The sequence below is a fragment of the Capricornis sumatraensis genome, chromosome 2 (assembly GCF_032405125.1).
Source record: "Capricornis sumatraensis isolate serow.1 chromosome 2, serow.2, whole genome shotgun sequence".
Lineage (NCBI taxonomy): Eukaryota > Metazoa > Chordata > Mammalia > Artiodactyla > Bovidae > Capricornis > Capricornis sumatraensis.
Genome location: NC_091070.1, coordinates 99,521,605 through 99,547,688, shown reverse-complemented (window position 1 = coordinate 99,547,688; position 26,084 = coordinate 99,521,605). Strand labels below are relative to the sequence as shown.

General features: G+C 37.9%; 1 protein-coding gene across 7 annotated transcripts in view; it reads right to left on the bottom strand.

Moving 5' to 3' along the window:
• The window catches only part of APC (APC regulator of WNT signaling pathway), an 80,281-nt gene that overhangs the window by 31,650 nt on the left and 22,547 nt on the right, over positions 1-26,084 (bottom strand). For 4 of the 7 annotated variants that reach the window (XM_068966114.1, XM_068966115.1, XM_068966118.1 and 1 more), the window contains exons 6-7: positions 12,001-12,084; positions 5,891-5,995 (exon numbers count right to left, since the gene is read on the bottom strand). In XM_068966114.1, the coding sequence (XP_068822215.1) occupies positions 5,891-5,995; positions 12,001-12,084 (189 nt within the window). The remainder of the gene's footprint in view (positions 1-5,890; positions 5,996-12,000; positions 12,085-26,084) is intronic. The other 3 variants (XM_068966116.1, XM_068966117.1, XM_068966120.1) reach the window with 1 other exon arrangement.

Sequence of the window (26,084 nt, the reverse complement as noted above, 5' to 3'; positions counted from 1 at the left end):
CACTGTGAAACTGTGTAAGAGGGGGAAGAAGCGAAAGAAGCAAGCACCCTCCCCACCTTGCCATTTTTCATACAGATGGTACATTGAAGTGGTCCAACAGTAGATAAGGAGAAGTTTCTCTCTGTTAAAGTACTACAGCTAATTCTATAACCCTTAGTGAATTAGTGAAGCTAGACATTAAGTATAGATACTGTTAATATCACAAAAAGAGAGTCCACCAGACGTTATGTGCTTCCTGGTGGAAGACCACCATGCTACCTATGAAAGTCTCGGCCATAGATGAGGGCCCGAGACCAAATTTGATCACATCTCTAGAGCCAAATACCAATTTACAGGGAATACAGAAGACAAAGAGAGTGGTCAAACCTCACCATGCAGATGTTCCTAGCAAAATTCAGACTATGGAAACCTTGAAAAGACAAATAACTTTGGTTATTCAACAAATATAGAGCAAAAATCTAAGAGACAAAGAAGAAACCTATAGATTAAAAGAAACTTCAAAGACACATTAACCAATCTCTGTGCATGAACTTTATCTGGCCCTTGTGTTAAATAAATTTAAAAACTATGACATTTATGAAACAACTGCAAATTTGAATACTGACTAGTTATCTGATGCTACTGAGGAATTACTATTAGTGTCTTTGGTAGCATAATAATGGCACAATAGTTAGGTATTCTGTAGGTGTCCTCTGTCTACAGGACTGCTTTAGCAATTCTGGGCCTTTTGTGGTTCCATATAAATCTTAGTAGTATTTGTTCTAGTTCTGTGAAAAATGTCATAGGCATTTTGACAGGAACTGCATTAAATCTGCAGACTGCTTTGGGACTTCAGATAATACTACTAAGCTACAGTAATCAAAACAGCATGGTACTTGTACAAAAACATGACAGACAGACACACAGACCGAAACTACAGAATAAAGAGCCCAGAACTAAACCCACATACCTACAGTCAATTAATCCTTGACAAAGGAGGTGAGAATACAGAATAGAGAAAAGAAGGTCTTTTCAGCAAGTGACACTAGGAAAGCTGGGCAGCTACATGTCAATCAATGATGTTAGAACACACCCTCACACCATAAACAAACAAGCCAAAAAAAAAAAAATTGTTTCAAAGACCTCTATGTATAAGACATGATACCATAAAACTTCTGGAAGAAAACACAGGCAAATAGCCTCATAGTCTCAAATTATGCAATATTCTCTTAGATCAGTCTTCCAAGGGAAAACAAATAAAAGCAAAAATAAACCAATGGGACCTAGTCAAACTTAAAAGATTTTTTACAGTCAAGAAAACTATCAACAAAACAGAAACACAGGCTACAGACTGGGAGAAAATATTTGCAAGTGATGTGACTGACAGTCAATATCCAAAATGTACAAACAGCTCATACAACTCAGTATCAAAAAAAAAAAAATAATAATAAATAAATAAATAAAAACAACAAAATCAAAGGATGGACAGAAGACCTAAACAGACATTCCTTCAAAAAAGACATACAGATAGCCAACAAATCATGAAAAGACGCTCAACATCACTGATTGCTGAGAAATTCAAATTAAAAATGGCCACCATCAGAGCAAAAAGTCTGGAGAGAATGTGGAGAAAAGGAAACCCTCTTACACTATTAGTGGGAATATAAACTGGTACAGCCACAATGAAAAACAGTACGGAGGTTTCTTAAAAAACTAAAAATAGAGTTACCACATGATCCAGCAATCTCACTCCTGGGCATAAATCCAAAAAAGATGAAAACTCTAATCTGAAAAGATAAATGCACCCCAATGTTCACAGCAACATATTTACAATAACCAAGACATGGAAAGAACCCAAGTACTCATCAACAGATGATGGTTTAAGAAGATACAATGGTTTAAGAAGTCACAAAAAAGAATGAAATATTGCCACTTGCAGCAACATGGATGGAGCTAGAGAACATCATACTAAGTGAGGGAAGTCAGATAAAGACAGATACTATATGATATCACTTATACGTGGAATCTAAAAAATAATACAAATGTATCTATATTCAAAACAGAAATAGACTCACAGACACAGAAAACAAACTTATGGTTACCACAGGGGACAGGGAAGGACAAATTAAAGGTATGGGATTAACAGATACAAATAATCCAAAACATATGTATATATTACTGAATCACTTTGCTGTAGAGCTAAAACTCACACAATAATGTAAATCAATTGTATTTCAATTTAAAAGAAAGTATTCTTGGACACAGAAAACAAACTTAGGGTTATCAAAGGGGAAATGGGAGGAGGGATAAATTAGGAGTATGGCATTAACAGATATATACACTTTGATATATATAAAATAATCAACAGGATTTACTTTACAGTGCATGCATGTATGCATGCTAAGTCGCTTCAGTTATGTCCATCTCTGCGAACCTATGGACCATAGCCTGCCAGGCTCCTCTGTCCATGGGATTCTCTAGGCAACAACACTGAAGTGGGTTGCCACGCCCTCCTCCAGGGGATCATCCCAAACCAGGGATCAAACCCGCATCTCTTATGTCTCCTGCACTGGCAGGCAAGTTCTTTACTACTAGCACCACCTGGGAAGCCCTAGGGAATTATATTCAATATCTTGTAATAACCTAAAATGGAAAAGAATTGGAAAAATACAATATAACTGAATCACTCTGCAGTATACCTGAAACTAACAATATTATGAATCAATTACATTTCAATTAAAAAAATGTTGTATTCTGGAAATACACAGTGAAATAATTAAGCAAAAAATGATGATGCCTGGGATCTTTTCTAGAAATAAAATCAGAGGACAAAGTATATAGGGTACCTGCAGATTACTATATTACTCTGTTTGTCTCTGTATATATCTGAAATTTTAGCTAGAAATAAATTATATGAGCTAGATCTCTACTTGCTTAGTACATAACTTTATGTGTAATTCATTTATGAATCGATTCTTAGCTTTTCCATTTAATGTTTAGAACCAGATCTCTAGTGATACAATCAGTAAGTAGTGATGAAGTTCAAACAAGAGTGGGAAATTTAAACCACCACCATATTTGAAATTTTCCATAATAACAAGTTTAAAAACATATTATTGGCAGTGGAAAAGGTTCTCCTAACATTTCATCCCTTTCCCACTCTTATTTGAACTTCATCACTACTTACTGGTTGCATCACTAGAGATCTGGTTCTAAACATTAAACGGAAAAGCTAAGAATCGATTCATAAATGAATTACACATAAAGTTATATACTAAGCAAGTAGGGATCTAGCTCATATAATTTATTTCTAGCTTTCTCTTTTCATTTAACTTTCAAGGGAGATTAATCACAGATCAAAAATCCCGATTTCTAGAAGGGATGTTAGTTATCCCTTTCAACCTACATATATTCATTGCTATTATCTACTATTTATCAGGGACTGTGGGGATATAAAAATGGATAAAGCTGGAAAGAATTTCTGTCTTTCTGGAGCTTACAATCTGGTAGGGAGAACAGAAATAAATAAATAAAAATAAAACTGTAAATGTCGTCTTCAAAGTGAGAAGAACAAGCTAGGACAGTCTATAATAATGGGATGTGAACAGTTCAAGCCTCTTGAGAGAAATCATGCTTAAGTTCAGACACACACAAACTGATGTTAACTGAGAGAAGTGGGATGAGAATGCACAGCAGAGAACAGGTGCAGACGCTGTGCAGGCTGCAACAGAGGAAGCCCAGTCAAGGGGAGGTCCTGAAGGGCCAGTGTGGTAGAAATGCTGAGAGCAAAGGGTGACAGAGAGCTGACAAGTTTAGGCAGGAGCCAGATTATACAGGTCGTGATAAAGGCTTGTCTTTTTCTAAGGACCAAGGGACGCCAACAAAGGATTTTACCAGGAGGGGGATTTACTCATGAAAGATCATCCTGGCAGAGTAGTTGTGGGCAGGAAACCAGGCAAGGTACAGTGAGCTTCCTTCCACACAGTGGTAGAGATAAGGGTGCTAGGGTAGGGGCTTTGATGGATCATATTACTACGATCCTGAGAAAGTCAGACAGATTATTTTCATTTCTGTTAGTGTTAATTGTTTTTGTCTCTGGAGCAAGTAACAAAAGAAATGAACAAACCCCAAGAGTCTGTCATGTGTGTCAGTCCTACTAAGACAGGTAACGGGATTTTGGCATAACTAAATCATAGTCTCACCACTTATCTACGTAGGATCTGGGAGCTGCTGTAGCGATGTTAATGTGATCTTGGTTTTTGTCTTCTAAGTTTGTTATGATTTTATGGCACACTAAAGTCTTACATTTTTAGATGAAACCTATCGTTCTTTTACGGTTTCCTACTCACTTCACGATTATAAAAATTCTATCCTTATTTTCTTACCTTTTAATATTTGTAATCATTTTCTTTAGGGGGACTTCCCTGGTGGTTCAGTGATTTAAGAATCTGCCTTCTAATGCACGGGATGTGAGTTTGATCCCTGGTCTGGGAACTAAGATCCCACATGCTGCAAAGGCAACTAAGCCCGAGGGCCACAACTACTGGGCCTGCACGGTGCAAGAGAAGATCCTGCATGGCACAGTGGAGGTCTCACGTGCCGTGACTAAGACACGACGCAGGCAAATGAGTGAACTGTTTTTTAAAGTTTTCATTTTCGACATTAAATCTAATATATTTAGAGTTAAATTTTGATGTAAGAAGTGAGATAGGAATTCAATTAAAAAAATAAATATCCAGCTTATTGGCTAGGTGAGGCTTTAAAGGATATAATAATTGAAATATGACCCAAAGCATTAATAGTGGGTCTTAATCCTAAAGCAAAAAAAAAAAATTTTTGTCAAGAAGACAGAAATTCTTTCTACATATGTGTAGGAACACATGATATTCCCAAAGAATTCCCTAAATAGTAGACAAAGAACCCTAATGTACTATTTAAATATAATTTCTTTTGCCCTAATTTACCCATCTGTAGAGTATTACCCAGTACAATGTGGACCAGTAATATTAAAATGAAGTATATTTTTGTTTAAACGTGGTAAATTTAAATATTAAGTATGAGACATTTTAAGCTTTAAATTTTAATGAACTAATAGAACCATGTTCTTTCGAAATAAATAGTATCATTAAAAGTAACCTACAGACACTAAAGGAATATTTTATATCAACAGTAAGAAAATTTCCTTAAAATCAACTTAGTTGAAACTGCATTTTAAAAAATCATTCATTTAAAACATAAAATATTGCTTGAAAAAATGTGGAGAATACAGAACATTCCAAAGAAAAATACTGTCATATTAGGATGCATTCCAGTCAAACTGACGGCAGCACAAGATAATGTTCTACATTAAAAACAATTATCTTCCATAATTTTGCTAAAGATGATAATAGTAAATATGACCAGGGTATGTATTTACTTTTTAAACGGGCATTAGAATCATTTATTTCAATGCTGTGTTTATATAATCTTGAAATACAACTGAAGATGAGAATATTAACTCTTTATGATTAAAAAAAAAAACACATAAAAATGTCTTAGAAAGAATGCCACAGAGAAAGAGCAAATCTATTCAATGCATGCAATAATAACTAGGTCAAATCACATATGACCAAAATGCAGCTTAGTATTTGTTTTTCAAAGAAACTCTACTCACATTAATCATTTTAGGCTAAAACAGAGACACATAATTTAGAGCTATAAAATATACTTGGAAATTTTGAAAGCATCATTGTTAAATATAATACAGAAAAATGACATAGCATTTTAGTACTGAATTCTTCTGGAGATATCCATTTAGGACTAAGGAAACAGATAAGATTTACAGACCGTTGTGAGAATCATCTCACTCAGTACTTCTTTTTAAATATTTAAATAGTTAACTAGAAAACAACTAATAAAATAATTTATTTACCTGACCGCTACCCGAGGTTGCCATGTTGATTTCTGCCACTCCTTGACCTTCATTCTGCCGTTCAGCTTCATGTGAGCCCGCTTCATGCTTGCTCTGAGATGACCTCTGTTAATATGGAGTTAACATCAGTACACACAAAAATGGTGCATGCTTTCTCAGCCCACAGCTTTCCTTCTTTCTTGCTTTAAAGCTCTGAATGCACATAAAAATACAGGTTTACAAAAGCCTGGAACTGCACTTCATACTTCATAACCTCCAGCAGGGTTGTCAGTTGACTATTTCGGTAAAAGGCAAGTGAAGTGTGTCCCTCGAGCAATAGAGCCGCACAAGACAAAGGATTTTCTGAGACTCACAGAAACACCATCCTCCACCAGCTGTGCTCACATCACTATCAGGGACATAACCCAACTAGTAACTGTCTCTTCCGCAAGGTCACATGGTTCTGGTATTTAATAGAGCAGCAAATATAACAGTTACTACCTAAGCTTATAAATACCTTCTATGTAAGTATACACACATATGTATTTTTATATACATCTGCTAATAAAAGTCATATGAAACCAACAGATAAGCTCTTAGATTCTAATATGAATAAAACCAAAACCTTTCTAATGGTAACCACCATCTGTTATGTAAAGTGAAAGGGCAAGATTACATCCAGTAAAAGCAGTCATTTCAAGACAGATTATATCCAATACAAAGCAGTCACTTTGAAAAATATCACCAAAGAATCAAAGAAATAATCTATCAATCATCTTTTATAGAAACAATTACCAGTGTGCCTCCTCTAGGAAAATTATAGGCAAAATTAAAAATCACACATTAAAAAGTGTGACATAATAATGGAAAACTATATTACAAAATGGCTTCCACTGGAATTTCTTTAAACATAAAGCATTCCTAGACCATTTAAAATGTGACTTAAAAATAATTTACATATACTATTTCCATCAATAAACAAGTGTAAGTTATACATAGGCAAAAGAGAGGTAGTCCCAATAATCCAGAAACAAGAAAATACAGTACCATGGGAAAGTGACACTATAAAATTCAACAAAATCATCTAAAGAGAGAACACAAGGTCACTGAAGAGAAAAAAATGAATTAACGAGCACTAAATCCACAAAGGTTTGACACTAACATCACTGAAGATGTCAATATAAAAGCAATTATTGAACATGTGCTATGTTAGTTACTTGCAATAGGGCTGGAGAATACAGCAGACGCAACCAGACATTGTTCATTGCACTCTTCAAGATTCAGTCTAGTCAGGGATACTAGCAAATACTGAAAGAAACAACAATAAGGGTAAACGCTTCGACAAGTACTCTGAGAAAAGGGCACAGGGTGCTTATAAAGACATGTAACAGAGGGACATGAGACACTGTGGGAGGCTGGGGAAGCGCTCTCTTAGGAAGCGTTGTTTGGACTGAGATCTAAAATATGCACAGGAGATCTGGGAAATGGGATATGGCAGAGGGTGAAGGAAACAGAGACCTCATGCAAAGATTCAGGCAAATAGAGACCATATGCCGAGGAGCTGGGACGGGAGGAACATGGCTTGCGCTAGGATATCAGTGAATTACAGTGTGAAGAGTAGAATGGAGAGATGGTTAAAAAAAGGAACTTACTGATTTTGTTGAATTTCAGTGTGATTCTCAGATGGCACTCATGGCCCTACATAACCAACACTAGTAATACTATAGGGAAAAGGTGCATGTATCCTGATTGTTTAAGCTCAAATTTTAAATGGTCTAAGTAGGTGGGAAACAGAAGACGTCAACTTGCAGACTCTATATTAACGTAAGTGGGAGAAGACGGTCCTTTACACCCAGGGAAGCACTGATGTAGATAAAAGCAGTGGAGACAGAGGTCATCTGAAGGACTGCCAGACAGACTGGATACAGTGGAAGAAGAGGTGTGGGGTCACAGACTACTCTTCTCTTTCTTAGCTCACACAGCTGAACAATGCTGGTGCCATTCACAGAGACAGATAACACTAAAGGAGAATGAGGGCTGGGAGGATGTGGGGGTCCCAAGGAGGACTCAGGAGGAGACCTTCATTAATTATGCTTTGGGTATGTTGGATTTAAAATGCCTTTAAGACAATTCACGTTAAGTGTACAACTCAATGACTTTGAATAAACTTACCAAGAATCACCAAACTTCAGTTTTAGACCATTTTCATCATTCTAAAAAGACCCTTCACGCTCATTTACAGGCAATCCCCATCCCCTCTCACAGCTCCGGGCCACTATGACTCTACTTTGGAAACGTGTCTTTTCTGTGTATTTACTGTAGATGGAATACATGGACTTGCCAGTCTAGCTACTTTTACTCAGTGATGTTTCTGTGGCTCACCCCTGTTATAGTGTGTGTCAACAATTTGCTCCTTTTAATTGCCGAATAGTATTACATTGTAATGGTATATATTTTATTTACTGATTCATCAGTTGATGCACTTTTGCATTTTTCTACTTTCGGGCTACTGTGAGTAATACCTCCATGAATATTCAAATTAAAGTCTCTGCGTGGACAAATGTGCTCATTTCTCTTAGACAGCTAGAAGTGGAACTGCTGCGTTATATGGTAACTGTACATTTAATACTTCAGGTAACTGCCAAACTTCCAAGTGGCTGACCATTCTACATTCCCATCAGCAACATATGACGGCTTCTATTGATCCACGTTCTTGCCAATGCTGATTGTTTTCTTCATGACTACAGCCATCCTAGTGAGCATAGAGTGATACAGCATTATGGCTTTAACTTGATTTCCTTAACGACCAATGATGTTGAGCCTATTTTCATGTGCTTATTAGCCATTTCTATGTATTTCTCTGGTGAAATGTGTATTAAATCTTTAGCCCATCTGTAAGTTGGGTTGTCTCTTTATTAATGAGTTATAAGAGTACTCTGCATGGGATTTTAAAAACTATTTCTCACTGGCTATTTTCTAGAGATTATTAAACCATGCCACAATCTTCCTTATAGCTCCCATCTTTTGGGGCCCCTCTCCCCCAAATGTATACACTTGTCAGTAAAAAACCTATTGGAAAGAATACAAGAGAAAGTGGTAGCACTGGCTGCCTCATGTACCCTTTTGGAACTTCTGAGATTTGAATCAAGTGCAATAGTTATATCATCTGAGTTATATTCTGCATCTAGACCCTAAACCAGAGTTATTAGCAGGTAGGGCAAAGAGTGTTATAAGATGCTTCATGGTGGATAAATTATTTGGCAGACATCTTTTCTTTTCTATACTGATGGGAACTAATTTATGAGTATCTGATCCCCAGTCTTCTCCATTTTCTAGCTTCTCTTTCTGATAGTAATAAACATCAAACAGCAAAATTAAAGTTTTCTTTCTTTCTTAAATAAGACATGACACCTTCTTTTAGTTTATATTGACTGAATAAATGTAACCACTTAAGGCTATGAAAAATATGGCCATTTTTATAACAAAAAGAAACAAGAACAGACTGTTACAATGGTAGACAGTTGGTCCCAAATCCAATGATATAAATGAAATCTTGAACAGATAAAAAACACAAACAAGCCCCCGACCTGCAATAAAACTATAACTGTGCTGACAACGAGGACTTAGTTATTAACAAACGACAACTTTTCTTAGGAATTTCTAGAGGCCAGAATGTTGGTAACGTTTGGAAATGTACTGACAGTGAGTATATTATATCAGGCAAGTGATGACCAAAAGAAGCCCCGTGCAGCAATACTAATAGCAAAGAAGGCCATTTCACACACAGAAAGGAGTCAGTCAAGCAGAAAAATAAATGTAAATACTGACTTAGAAATTAAAAAAAAAAAACAAAACCCTGCTGATGCAGCCAGACAATAAAAATCGTAATATAAGAAAGACAGTGAATAAAAACTAACTATAACTAAAGAAGCTAGAAAAACAACAGCAAAAACTCAAAGCAGAAAAAATATATATAAAAAGAAAATATAAACGTAGTGCTGCTCAATAAAAAAAAAGTTGCCTCTCTAAAAACAGTTTTAAAAATAGAGTATTTTTGATCTAGAAACACACACACACACACACACACACACACACACACACACACACACACACACACACATAGATATACTACCCTGGAAACCCAAAGGGGCCATAATAACCAGAATGCCACATACAGCAATGCCAATGATGTTGAAAAAGGAGTAAAGAGATAGTTTTGTTTTATTTTGGAAGGAAAAAAACAGTCCTGAAGGGTTAACATTGCAAAAAGGACACATTCTGTATATTACAAATATTCGGTTCATACTGACTTAAAACATCCAGGTTAAACTACTTTTAACAATATGACTATTACACTGAACTTGACTACTTAGCAAATACACGTTTCTGCATATTTCAAATTCCGATGTACTGAAGCCAAAGCTTCTAAGATATTTAAAAAGCAAAGCATGGATGAAGAGAGTCTTAAAGACACTGTTTTCAAAAATTATACTTTTTAACATTAGATTTAGTTGTCCTCCCTGTGTATAAATGGGCCTGCACTAAGTTTCTGCCTCCAAACAGACCTATTCATTATCTGATCAGATTTTCCATGGGTGGAATGTGCTGGCGAGGAGTGTTGCTGCTGTTGTTCAGTTGCTACGTCCTGTCCGACTCTTTTGCAACCCCATGGACGGTAGTCCACCAGGTTTCTCTTTCTATAGGATTTCCCGGGCAAGAATACTGGAGTGGGTTGCCATTTCCTGCTCCGGGGAATCTTCCCGACACAGTGACAGAACCTGAGTCTCCTGTGTTGGCAGGCGGATTCTTTACCACCGAGCTACCTGGGAAACGTGCCAAATCTGTTTCGCGTACAAAAGTTTTCTCTCACTGTAAAAGCTGTACAGTTACTATAAAAACATTACAAAACTGGCCAAACTAAAAATCAAAGCGGTATTAACAATGGGTATCTGCCTTTCCGTATTATTTCTGACACACTACGTTTATTTGTGCATATTAAAAAATGGGATCAAAGTGTACATACTATTTTGTATATCATCAACATTTAAAAGTCCCAACAAGCACTTCATCCTGTTTTTGGTAATTCTATTTAGAATAAAGCACTAGGTTGCTGTTTCATTCTTTGCATTCTCTTCTTTTTTCCTGTATGGTCTGGAATGTGAGTCTCAATCTGGCTGCACATTAGAAACTTTGCACTGATGTATCCCCAAATACTGAGCCAATTTTTCCTAGCAACAATTCTGTATTGTTCAATGTGGACTTTTAGTCAACACTTTTTGCTCTTATTGCATAGAGACAGGTCTTCCTGTAGGTGACGAAAGAAGCAAATACTTTATTTTCTCTGAGCCTCCCACATGCTGTTTTTCCCTTTTCAGCAATAGTTCATTTAAGTTCCATGTAGGTTTTCCTTTTATTTGCCCATAAACAAGGTGAGAAGTGCCCAGATTCAGTGGCTATAAACAGACAGCTGAAGGGATGGTTTTTATATCCCACCCTTCTGTGTGGTGATCAAAACCAAATTTTAGCTGCAGAGCTGACAAACATGGTTTTAACCCCCCTTTTAATCCTCATATCCAGAAGCACCTACTGTAACCAATTCTGGAAACTTTCAGGACTCCACAGTGTAAAATGAGTTGCTTTGTGACCTACTAGTGCTCACTCCAGGGTCAAATCTCTACCGTAACCTAAAAAATGATTGATCTGCTTTGCAGTTCTCCTAATTTTATTAATTGTCACCTTCCTTGGTATTTGTGCTTCTTCATTTTATCCTTTTACCGTCATTTTAATGAAGTTTGTAAAGTAAGCATAGATAAATGTATATGATCAATTTTTACTATGGATTACAGGAGGAGATAGCTTATTTATAAACTCAGTAGCCAAACTATATGTAAACAGATAACTGAAGTAAGGTATCCATTTATGGCTCTTTTAGCTTTAATTAACTATACATTATGAAGAAATCATAGTAGCATAGGTTTTAGAAATCTACTTAATTTAATGAAAAAGCTTATCAAATGTCTCAATTCTCTAGAACATCTATTTCAATGACACTGTGCTAACTGTACATATCTTCTCTTCTTAGAATAACCGCCTATCATTACATCTGTAAACAAAATAGACAATTTACTAACCTCTGCTTCTGTTGCTTGGGACTGTAAAAGCTGTCGTATACGAAGTATGTCCTTTTCTATTTGTTGAATTCTGGTTATTCTTCGCTAAAATAAAACAAGTAACCAAATTAGGTCTATTTTTATTAAAAACATTAGTTCGTAATATTAATTTAACATTAACCATTCTATGCTTACCATTTAAAAGCTTAGGATTATATAAAATCATTCTTTTTTTCTATACCAAATCGTTCTTATGTGAAAATTAGATACATACATATATACATATTCATATACTGAGGACATCAGTGCATCAGTTCAACTTTTTAACATATCTAACTTTATAAAACAGATCTCTAGATTTAGGAAAACTGTACAAATGCAAGTCATGTATCTATTTGGACCATAAAGAAAGGTGAGTGCTGAAGAATTGATGCTTCTGAACTGTGGTGTTGGAGAAGACTCTTGAGAGTCCCTTGGACTGCAAGGAGATCCAATCAGTCCATCCTAAAGGAAATCAGTCCTGAATATTCACTGGAAGGACTGATGCTGAAGCTGAAACTCCAATACTTTGGCCACCTGATGCGAAGAGCCAAATCACTGGAAAAGACCCTGATGCTGGGAAAGATTAAAGGCAGAAGGAGAAGGGGACGACAGAGGATAAGATATGGTTAGATGGTATCATGGATTTCAATGGACATGAGTTTGAGCAAACTCAGGGAGATAGTGAAGGACAGGAAAGCCCGGCATGCTGCAGTTCAGAGTGGCAAAGTGTTGGACATGACTGAGCAACTGAACAACAAATGATACATAACAGTGTGAAATTGGTATTTAAAAGCTGTTCTCAAAAACTATTTCAAAAAGAAAATTACATCTGAATTTAAACTTTTATATTAATTCAGATGTCAGTACAGTAAAATGGGTTTATATAAAGTATGGCATCCTGTAAAGAGAAAGAGCATCTGATTTTTTTTAAGAAGCAACAGTATGTAAAAAATAATAATATTCCTTCCTGTTACAGGTCAGCAGTACCTTTCAGAGTTAGCTTTCCCAAATACTTACTGCAGCTAAACATTATTCCCAACACTAAAAATCACAATGATGGTAAGAGTTACTGCTTCCCCCATATACTGAGATCTTCAAGTGAACACAAAGCAGTAACTACAGATCAAACAATGTGGAATTGAAAAATGTGGGAAATGTTTTCAAGTATACATGTTTTAAAAATAAGTACTGCTGATATTGTATCATCTTCTGCCATAATTCCATAGTTGACATTGTAACATTGGTATAAAAAACTGTATTGTAAGGGTAATTGTTTCAATGAGGAAAAAGGGTCAGAAACTAGATGGAGTCATTTCCAAACTTTTTATGATTAGGGACCCATCAATGAAAGATTTTTGAGCACGTATACTTCAATAGATAATTAAAGTGTTATAACGAACAGCTTTAAGTATATACAGCTAAAAAACTTACATACAAACTTACCCTTTGATCAAACATAGTTCTGTTTAAATACAATGTCCTTATGATTTTGTTGCCATAGCAGAAATGATTATTGTTGCTGCTTCATTATGATAAACAAACATGGAAAAGCTCAAAAAATTTGTGCTCACCAAAAAAGAAAACTTCTTCCCTCTGTCCCTCCTTTGTAACACTACAACTATGCTGATTCTCTATCACGATTCTGAAAATAGTGAACTTAAGGTAAATAATATTCTCTAATTAAGACATTTTACCATGTCCAATTTTCACCATGAAAATATGCTGAAGAAGAAGGACTTCTGGTAGCTCTCTAAAGATTCTGCAGAGATGAATGATCACTTCTATATCAGACACTAAATACATCCTGGCATTACAGAAACAACAAAACTATCTACACTTACTACTTTCATAATATTTCATTGTTTTCCTCTCTTTATATAACCAGCTCCCCCTCACCAATAAAGTCCCAAGTCAAAATTTTTAATATTTAGAGGATGAAAACAGGAAAATATATCTAACATTCCTCTTCACAGAACTATAATTCTGTATTGCTATTAGGTCACTAAACCCTGTAATCAAGTCATCACCTTGATGACTGCTTCCACAATAACCTGTGTGCTTTTGTTACTCAACATAAAATGGAAGAAGCCAGTAGCATTTCTTTCCATTCTCTATATGACAATCTTCAATATTTATGAAATTTAATTAAATGCAAAATGCTTACTTGTTCAGGCATACAGAGATGGTATGACTTTTGAAAAACTGGTATGAAAATTATATAATAATACAGTTTGATATATATATTGAAATTGCATTTAGAATCAAACTCCATACCCACCGGAGACACTCAGAGGGCTCAAACGAACTTTATGTGCACCAGGACCAAGAGACCCCACAGAGACTGAGAAGGAACTGTGCTTGAGTATCTCCTGTGAATATACGGGTCAGCAGTGACCCGCCTCACAGGCAGGGGCTCTGGGTCCAGCAGACTTGGGTATCGCATAAGCCCTCTTGGAGGAGGCCGCCATTAACCCCACCATAGAGCAGCCAGAACTTACATAGGACTGGGGAAATAAGACTCCTGGAGGAAACAAACAGAACCTTGTGTGCACCAGGACCAAGGAGAAAGGAGATTGACCCAGACTTGCCCGTGAGTGTCCAGGAGTCTCCAGTGGAGGCGTGGGACGGTGGTGGCCTGCTGAAGGGCTGGGGGACTGAGCGTAGCAGGGCCTGCACGGGATCTTTTGAAGGAGGTCACCATTAACTTCATTACCTCAACCACAGTTTGCTGCTAAGTCACTTCAGTCGTGTCCGTCTCTGTGCGACCCCATAGACAGCAGCCCATGAGGCTCCCCCGTCCCTGGGATTCTCCAGGCAAGAACACTGGAGTGGGTTGCCATTTCCTTCTCCAATGCATTAAAGTGAAAAGTGAAAGGGAAGTCGCTCAGTCGTGTCCAACTCTTCGCGACCCCATGGACTGCAGCCTACCAGGCTCCTCCATCCATGGGATTTTCCAGGCAAAGAGTACTGGAGTGGGGTGCCACGGCCTTTGGCCCCAGGTATACAGCAGGGAGGGAACACAGCTCCACCCATCAACAGAAAATTGGATTAAAGATTTACTGATCCTGGCCCCGCCCCTCAGAACAAGACCCAGTTTCCCCCTCACTCAGTCTTCCCATCAGAAAGCTTCTATAAGCCTCTTATCCTTCTCCATTAGAGAGCAGACAGACCAAAAACCACAATCACAGAAAACTAACCAATCTGATCACATGAACCACAGCCTTGTCTAACTCAATTAAACTATGAGCCATGCCGTGTCAGGCCGCCCAAGACGGACGGATCATGGTGTCGAGTTCCGACAAAACACGGCCCACTGGAGAAGGGAATGGCAAACCACTTCAGTATGCTTGCTTTGAGAACCCCATGAACAGTATGAAAATGCAAAAAGATAGGATACTGAAAGATGAACTCCCGGGGTTGGTAGGTGCTCACTATGCTACTGGAAATAACTCCAGAAAGACTGAAGAGATGGAGCCAAAGCAAAAACAACATCCAGTTGTGGATGTGACTGGTGATGGAAGTAAAGTCCAATGCTGTAAAGAGCAATACTGCATAGCAATGTTAGGTCCATGAATCAAGGCACATTGGAAGTGGTCAAACAGGAGATGGCGAAGAGTGAAATCAGCAAACTAAAATGGACCGGAATGGGTGAATTTAGCTCAGATGACCATTATATCTACTACTGTGGGCAGAAATCCCTTAGAAGAAATGGAATAGCCATCACAGTCAACAAAAGAGTCTGAAAGAGTACTTGATGCAGTCTCAAAAATGACAGAATAATCTGTTTGTTTCCAAGGCAAACCATTCAATATCACGGTAATCCATGTCTATGCCCTGAGCAGTAATGCTGAAGAAGCTGAAGTTGAATGGTTCTATGAAGACCTACAAGACATTCTAGAACTAATACCCAAAAGAGATGTCCTTTTCATTACAGCGGACTGGAATGCAAGAGTAAGAAGTCAAGAAACACCTGGAGTAACCGGCAAATTTGGGCTTGAAGTACAGAATGAAGCAGGACAAAGGCTAATAGAGTTTTTCTGCACTGGTCATAGCAAATACCCTCTTCCAACAACACAAGAGAAGACTCTATATATGGATATCACAAGATGGTCAACACCAAAATCAGACTGATTATATTCTTTGCATCCAAAGATGGAGAAGCTCTATACAGTCAGCAAAAGCAAGACCAAGAGCTGACTGTGGCTCAGACCATGAACTCCTAATGCCAAATTCAGACTTAAACTGAAGAAAGTAAGGTAAAACCACTAGACCAATCAGATATGACCTAAATCATATCCCTTATGATTATACAGCAGAAGTGATATACAGACTCAAGGGATTAGATCTGATAGATAGAGTGCCTGAAGAACTATGTATGGATGCATGTTCCTGATATTGCACAGGAAGGAGGGATCAAGACTATCCCCCAAAAAAAGAAGTGCAAAAAGGCAAAATCGTTGTCTGAGGAGGCTTTACAAATAGCTGTGGAAAGAAGAGAAGTGAAAGGCAAGGGAGAAAAGGAAAGATACACCAATGTGAATGCAGAGTTCTAATGAATAGCAAGGAGAGATAAGAAAGCAATCCTCAGTGATCAGTGCAAAGAAACAGAGGAAAAGAACAGAAAGGGAAAGACTAGAGATCTCTTCAAGAAAATTACAGATACCACGGGAACATTTCAGGCAAAGATGGGCAAAATAAAGGACAGAAATGGTATGGACCTAACAGAAGCAGAAGATATTAAGAAGAGATGGCAAAAATACACAGAAGAACTGTACAAAAAAGATCTTCATGACCCAGATAATCATGATGATATGATCACTCACCTAGAGACAGACATCCTGGAATGCAAAGTCAAGTGCGCCTTAGGAGGCATCACTACGAACAAAGCTAGTAGAGGTGATGGAATTCCACTTGAGCTATTTCAAATCCTGAAAGATGATGCTGTGCAAGTGTTGCACTCAAAATGCCAGTAAATTTGGAAAACTCAGCAGTGGCCACAGGACTGGAAAAGTTCCCTTTTCATTGCAATCCCAAAGAAAAGCAATGCCAAAGAATGCTCAGACTACTGCACAATTGCCCTCATCTCACACGCTAGTAAAGTGTTGCTCAAAATTCTCCAAGCCAGACTTCAACAGTATGTGAACTGTGAACTTCCAGATGTTCCAGCTGGTTTTAGACAAGGCAGAGGAACCAGATATCAAACTGCCAACACCTGCTGACTCACTGAAAAAGCAAGAGCATTCCAGAAAATCACCTAATTCTGTTTTATTGTCTATGCCAAAGCCTTTGACTGTGTGGATCACAACAAACTATGAAAAACTCTTAAACAGATGGGAACATCAGACCACCTGACCTGCCTCTTGACAAATCTGTATGCAGGTCAGGAAGCAACAGTTAGAACTGGACATGGAACAACAGACTGGTTCCAAATAGGGAAAGGAGTACGTGTAGGCTGTATCTTGTCATCCTGTTTATTTAACTTCTATGCAGAGTACATCATGAGAAACGCTGGGCTGGATGAAGCACAGGCTGGAATCAAGATTGCCAGGAGAAAGATCAATAACCTCAGATATGCAGATGACACCACCCTTATGGCAGGAAGCGAAGAAGAACTAAAGAGCCTGTCAATGAAAGTGAAAGAGGAGAGTGAAAAAGTTGACTTAAAACAACATTCGGAAAATTAAGATCATGGCATCTGGTCTCATCACTTCATGGCAAATAGATGGGAAACAGTGGAAACAGTGATAGACCTTATTTTGGGGGTGTTCCAAAATCACTGTAGATGGTGACTGCAGCCATGAAATAAAAGACTCTTGCTCCTTGGAAGAAAATTTCTGACCCACTTAGATAGCATATTAAAAAGCAGAGACATCACTTTGCCAACAAAGGTCTGTCTAGTCAAAGCTATTGTTTTTCCAGTAGTCATGCATGGATGTGAGAGTGGACTATAAAGAAAGCTGAGTGCTGAAGCATAGATACTTTTGAACGGTGGTGTTGGAGAAGACTCTTGAGGGTCCCTTGGACTGCAAGGAGATCTAACCAGTCTATCCTAAAGGAAATCAGTCCTGAATATTCATTGGAAGGACTGATGTTGAAGCTGAAACTCCAAAACTTTGGCCACCTGATGCAAAGAACTGACTTATTGGAAAAGTTTTATGAAGAATATGGGCAACAGAGGATGAGACATTTGGATAGTATCACAAACTCATTGGACATGAATTTGAGCAAATTCTGGAAGCAAGTGAAGGACAGGGAAGCCGGGTGTGCTGTAGACCATGAGATTGCAAAGAGTTGAACATGACTTAACAACTGAACAACTAGAGTTTTATGAAGAATATTATAAAACTTTTCTGAAGGGCAATAAAATAAGACCCAAATGAACGGAGAGATATAAAACTAAACGGCACCCCACTCCAGTACTCTTGCCTGGAAAATCCCATGGACAGAGGAGCCTGGTAGGCTGTAGTCCGTGGGGTCACGAAGAGTCAGACACTTACTGAGTGACTTCACTTTCACTTTTCATTTTCATGCACTGGAGAAGGAAATGGCAACCCACTCCAGTGTTCTTGCCTGAAGAATCCTGGGGATAGTGGAGCCTGGTGGGCTGCCATCTGTGGGGTCGCACAGAGTCGAACTCGACTGAAGTGACTTAGCAGCAGCAGCAATATCTAATATTTACTTGGAGTTTGCGAAATTCCAAGGGTTTTATGCATATTAACTCATTTAATCCTCACATTTTTCACAGGGAATCATTTTCTACATTTTACCAATGAGAAAACTGAGGCAGAGTTTAAACAAGATCACTGTGCTGATAAGTGACAGGTAGGGAATTAGAATCCAGAGTACAACCTGTCAACCAAGATCCAATCTTCATACTGTAAAGATATACATTCTCCTTAAATTAATTTATAAATTCAATGTAATTCTAATCAAAAGTCAATAAGCTTCTTCCTTGAATAAAATAAGCTGATACTAAATTTCAAATAAGAGTAACAAAACAGATGATAAACCCAGTTTTACAAACGTAAATACGTAGGACTCATACTACAAGACTTAAAATTAGTAAAATTATAGCAAATAAAACAAGTGTGGTATCAAGAGAAGCTAAAACAGACTAATGGAACAGAGTTCACAAATATTCAGCAAATACAATGTCTCATATGCCAAAAACAGCATTACTAATCCATGGGGAAACAGAAGCACATCCAATAAATGATAACGGAAAATTTAGTTAACAACATAAATGTATATCTATCTGTGCGTACCTGTATGTGTGTATATATCACTAGTGAAAGTGAAGTTGCTCAGTCGTGTCCGACTCTTGGCGACCCCTTGGACTGTAGCCTACCAGGCTCCTCTGTCCATGGGATTTTCCAGGCAATAGTACTGGAGTGGATTGCCCTTTCCCTCTGCAGGGGATTTTCCCAACCCAGGGATTGAACCCGGGTCTCCCTCATTGTAGACAGACGCTTAACCATCTGAGCCACCAGGGTATTGAATAGAAATTATACTGCATATAATATAAACTAAATATATACACACATATAAAAATCATATGCACGAGTGTGTATTTAGATATATAAAAAATTAGATTCCTACCTCTTAAAAGTAAAAAATGATGCTGTGTAAGTGCTGCACTCAATATGCCAGCAAATTCGGAAAACTCAGCAGTGGCCACAGGACGGGAAAAGGTCAGTTTTCATTCCAATCCCAAAAGAAAGACAATGCCAAAGAATGCTCAAACTACCGCACAACTGCCCTCATCTCACATGCTAGTAAAGTAATGCTCAAAATTCTCCAAGCCAGGCTTCAGCAGTATGTGAACCATGAACTTCCAAATGTTCAAGCTAGTTTTAGAAAAGGCAGAGGAACCAGAGTTCAAACTGCCAACATCCACTGGATCACTGAAAAAGCAAGAGAGTTCCAGAAAAACATCTATTTCTGCTTTACTGACTATACCAAAACCTTTGACTGTGAGGATCACAATAAACTGTGGAAAATTCTCAAAGAGATGGGAATACAAGACCACCTGACCTGCCTCTTGAGACACCTGTATGCAGGTCAGGAACCAACAGTTATCACTGGACATGGAAGAACAGACTGGTTCCAAATTGGGAAAGCCGTATGTCAAGGCTGTATCTTGTCTCCGTGTTTATTTAACATATATGCAGAGTACATCATAAGAAACACTGGGCTGGATGAAAACAAGCTGCAATCAAGATTTCTGGGAGAAATACCAATAACCTCAGATATGCAGATGATACCACCCTTATGGCAGAAAGTAAAGAAGAACTAAAAAGCCTCTTGATGAAAATGAAAGAGGAGAGTGAAAAAGTTGGCTTAAAGCTCAACATTCAGAAAACTAAGATCATGGCATCTGGTCCCATCACTTCATGGGAAATAGATGGGGAAACAGTGGAAACAGTAGCTGACTTTATTTTCTTGGGCTCCAACATCACTGCAGATGGTGACTGCAGCCATGAAATTAAAAGATGCTTACTCCTCAGAAGGAAAGTTATGACCAACCTAGACAGCATATGTAAAGCAGAGACATCACTTTGCCAACAAAGGTCTGTCTAGTCAAGGCTATGGTTTTTCCAGTAGTCATGTATGGATGTGAGAGTTGGAGTATAAAGAAAGCTGAGTGCCAAAGAATTGATGCTTTTGAACTGTGGTGTTGGAAAAGACTCTTGAGAGTCGCTTGGACTGCAAGGAGATCTAACCAGTCCAAGCTAAAGGAGATCAGTCTGGGTGTTCACTGGAAGGACTGATGCTGAAGCTCCAATACTTTGGCCACCTGATGCGAAGAAATGACTCATTTCAAAAGACCCTGATGCTGGGAAAGATTGAGGGCGGGAGAAGGGGATGACAGAGGATGAGATGGTTGGATGGCATCACCAACTCAATGAACATGAGTTTGGGTAAACTCTGGGAGTTGGTGATGGACAGGGAGGCCTGGTATGCTGCGGTTCATGGGGTTGCAAAGAGTCAGACACAACTGAGTGACTGAACTGACTGACCTCTAAAACATATATAATAGTAAATTTGAGATAAATTAAAGATCTAGTTGAAAAATAAAACATTAGATTTACTAGAAAAAAATATGAGGGTATATTTAAAGATAGGAAAAGATGTAAAAATAGGTCGAAAAAAGCACGAATATGACAATATAATTAATTTAGCATTACAATAAAAACTAATTTTTTGTTATCATTAAGCTAAAGTAGGTAACAGATTTGGCAGGGAAGGGTTGTGAAATACATTATGTATTGGGTATTAAGATGGGTATTAAGCGTATATTAAAATATCTCTTAACTATATATGAATAAGACATCTAATAATATGAAAAAAACAGCAAAAAGAAAATCTAAAAGTCTAATACATACATGAAAAGATATTCAACATCAGTTACTCATGAAAGTATAAACTAAATGACAAGACAATTGTTTCACATGCCCACTGACTGTTAATTATAAAGTTTGACTCAATTTCTGAAGAAAAAAAAAACAACAGTCAAAGGAAACAGAATTCTCATATACTCCTGGGAGGAATGTAAACTGATAAAATCATTTTGAGTGCAATCTGGCAAACACTATTCAGAACACTCCTACCTTAGGGCCAGCAACTATACTTTCAGCTATGTATGCCAGAGCTGAGGTCAGCCAAGTTACAGCTTGCCAGTCATGTGTGTCTATGGATTAAGTTTTACTGACACACAGCAATGCTCATTTGCTCATATACTGCTGTCTATGGTTGCTTTCTTGCTACAAAGGCAGACTTGAGTAGTCTCAACAGACCACATGGTCCACAAAGTCTAAAATACTGACCATATAGCCCCCTAAGAAAAAGACTCTTGACCTAGAAAAACTTTTGTGCACATTTATAGGATATGGATAAGTATGTTTATCAGAGTTGTTGTAACAGTGAGAAATTATAAACAACCTAAGTATCTGTGAACCAGAAAACAGGTAAAGCTACACAGAACTATGTCATCCATGCATTTATAAAGCATTACAGCAGTACAGAAGTGTAAGTAACCTTCACCCTACTAATCCCCAGCTCCCAGAAAAAGCTCTTATGAACAACTCGATGTACATTTACCCAACCTTTTCTTACACGCATAGAGGAGAGTAGGGAGCACCATACTAGGTGCCCAAATTTGTGCTGAACAAATAAAGAAACAAATAAACAAATAACCAAGCTGTTAACGGAGATAGCTAGAGACTAATTCAAACAGGCACGGGCAAGAGTGGAGTTTGTTTCAATTTCCCCTGAACTGTTCAACAGTCATTTGCATGGGTTTTATTGGTCATCTGTATTTTCTTTTCAATAAACTGAATGATTACATCCTCTGCCCATATAAAAAGAGTTGTCTTTTTCTTATTAGTTTGTAGAATTCTTATAGTACAGGGATATTAAACCTTTCTCCCTTGATGTGCTCCCAGATGAATGCTTTTAAAATTTTACAAAGTAAATCCTCTGCCCTCCTATTGCTTTTGAGTTTCCAATCTTAATTAAGATCTCTCTTATCCTAGTTTCTTCTATTAACTTTATTTTTTACATTTAGATATGTAACTCACCTGTAACTGTTCATGCACAAGATGTGAGGTAGGGATCTACTTTCATTTCTGTACTACCAGATAGGGCTTCCCTGGTGGCTCAGTAGTAAAGAAACCACCTGCCAGTGCAGGAGATGTGGGTTCCATCCCTGGGTCGGGAAGATCCCCTGGAGAAGGAAATGGCAACCCACTCCAGTATTCTTGCCTGAGAAATCCCCTGGACAGAGAAGCCTGATGGCCTACAGCTCACGGGGTCACAAAAGAGTCGGACATGACTTAGTGATTAAAAGACAACTACCACCAAAAAGGTTTCTAGTTATTATCCATGTGTTCACTGAGTTATTTACCACTCCCCACCCCACCCCCGCCCCAAACCTGCAACTTTTATCATTAAAAGATTCCAGATTCCCTTCCTCTTTTTCTAGTCTCTATTCTATTTGCCTACGTCTATTCCTGTGCTATTAATATCATACTGTGATTACTGCAACACCTGTACAGTAAATTTTACCAAATGGTAAGGTAAATCCTCACTCATTATAATTTTCTTAAATACTTTTGGAAATTCTTACTTTACAAACTTAAGAATAATTTTTCTGGGCTCTAAAAAAACTAAGATTATGACTGGAATTATATTATATTTCTCTATCAACTTTTTAAAGAAAGACATTATTAGGATATTAAAATCTTCTCACCTAGGAATCTTATTTATTTTTAGCAGCAGAGACATCAATGGTTTAATGGAAGGGGGATCTTACACACCTGAAACAAGGTCCTGGAGTGATGCCCTACCACGTGCGACGGATTGCAGGCAGGACACGCAGCAGGCTTCCCTCTCGGGTGGAAGGGGAGATTGCCAGTTATAGAGGGAGGTCGGGTTGGCTCATTAGTCACCAGGGAAACCAGCAGAGGGGGGAAAGCCCTTCACTGCCCCAGTGATAAGCACAGTCAATAGCTGGGGCCAGGGGCAAGTGTGTGGGAAGGTCAGTCTTGTATGCGGGGTGCAGGGGAAGCAGGCACTCAGAGGATGTACAGACAGCAAGAGAACAGCCGGCTCGAGTGGTCTGACTACTCACTTCACTCCATACCCTGCAGGAACCTTACAATCTTAGCTGGCCTCTCTTTTGCGATATCCCTGACATCGCTGCAACCAGGTAACACAAACACAACGCTTCTCTACTTTCAAGGCTGCATAGTGTGTCCTTCAGCAGTTTTATATTTCTCTTCATGTGCGTCTGTTTTTGGTATTTTAAAGTTTCCTGTCATTATGAAGAGATCCTTCTATCCAATTGCCATTTCCAAATGGTAGCCATTGCTAATAGAGAAACACTAATTTATCTTAACTCCAGCCACGTTACTGAGTTCTCTCATTAGCTAAAATACTTTCTGGCTCTTCGCCATGGCTTTTCTAGGTAGACAACTATATAATTCACAAATGACAATTATTTGGTCTCTTCTGGTTGGAAAACAGTGCAGTAAACAACTTGTTTTCTTTCTACCTGAATTAGTGGAACCTCCAAACAAAGTAACAGTGATGACAGCAAGCAGCAACCCATGTTAATGACTGCAACGGTAACAATCTAATTACTTCTCTATTTTCTCAATCTAATGTAATGTTGGCTTCTGTTTCTGGTACATAATTATTGTTTTAAAAAACTTTCACTCTATTTTTATTTTACTTGGAATTTTTATCCATCTTTTTTGCTTGCAAAGGAGGTACCACATTTTTTTCTCATGGCCTCAGGCCTTCTTGGAATTCACTTCCATGTTCATTAGCTGGCCATTCTAGTCTTACATGTTGAGTCACTCAAGCAGAGTTACAAGGGAAAGAATTACTATGGACAATTATTTTCATTATTCCCATTACCTAATTATTAATATTTGTAACAGCTGCATACTACTAATTTAATAACTACCTAAATGATGGACACTGAAATTGTCTCTCTCTGTAAGTGTCTTACAAATAGTGTTGCAATGAATATCATAAAATCTATACTTATATTCTTGCTGCTTTAAGTAGACATTCCTGGAGGACGTATTCTGAGAGTCTTACAGAATTACTAGGTCAGAGGGTACAAACATTTTAACTTTGACAGGAAGTGCTACAGAGTCCTTCAGGATTGTACCAGTTTATTCTTACAACAGGCAGACGACAACGCTTCGTATTACAGTCTCTCACAATCTCACCAGTATTACATGACACTAAACTTTAAAGCTTTTGCCAGTCTGATAGGCAGAAAATTAACCAAGCAAACAATAAACCACCACCACTAACAAAAAACAACATTATTTTATGTTACTTTTCCCTAATGACTAGTGATGTTTAAGCATCTTTTCACAATTATTTATTAACCACTTGTACTTCTGTGATGGGACTACTCACACCTTTTGATTATTTTCCTCTTTGGTTGTCTTGTTTTCAATTGATTTGCAGGTGCCCCCTGTATATTAGGGATATTAACTCCTCATGTGTACTACAAATACTTCCATTTTTGCTTTGTGTACAATATTTCTTTAACCCTAACCTTAATATATTTCCGGAATAAATGAATGTTTGTTGTATTTATAAAATATGGACTAAAAATTCCTGAAAATATTAACTAGCAAAAGAAGAACACTATATTCCAGAACAAAATTAAAATGAATACATCTGCACATATCTGGACAAAATGGCCAAGAAAGAACTCAAGTTAATCTGTTCTACAGTAAGCTGTCTGGAATATACTTATTTATATTTATATATTAATACAGAAATTTTCATATCTACATCTCATTTCTTAAGTACCTCTAAAACAAATCCCTGGTAGCTCAGAGGTTAAAGCATCTGCCTGCAATGCAGGAGACCCAGGTTCGATCTCTGGGTTGGGAAGATCCCCTGGAGAAGGAAATGGCAACCCACTCCAGTATTCTTTTCTGGAGAATCCTATGGACGGAGGAGCCAGGTGGGCTACAGTCCACGGGGTCGCAAAGAGTCGGACATGACTGAGCGACTTCACTTCACTTCACTTCACTTCTAAAACAAACACATTAACAGATATAGAAAAACATGCATACAGTATTCCGTAAGTTCACATTCTAAAAACGTAAATTCCACTGGAGAAGGGAATGGCAAACCACTTCAGTATTCTTGCCTTGAGAACCCCATGAACAGTATGAAAAGGCAAAATGATAGGATACTGAAAGAGGTACTCCCCAGGTCAGTAGGTGTCCAATATGCTACTGGAGGTCAGTGAAGAAATAACTCCAGAAAGAATGAAGGGATGGAGCCAAAGCAAAAACAATACCCAGTTGTGGATGTGACTGGTGACAGAAACAAGATCCGATGCAGTAAAGAGCAACATTGCATAGGAACCTGGAATGTCAGGTCCATGAATCAAGGCAGATTGGAAGTGGTCAAACAGGAGACAGCAAGAGTGAACGTTGACATTCTAGGAATCAGCGAACTAAAATGGACTGGAATGGGTGAATTTAACTCAGATGACCATTATATCTACTATTGCGGGAAGG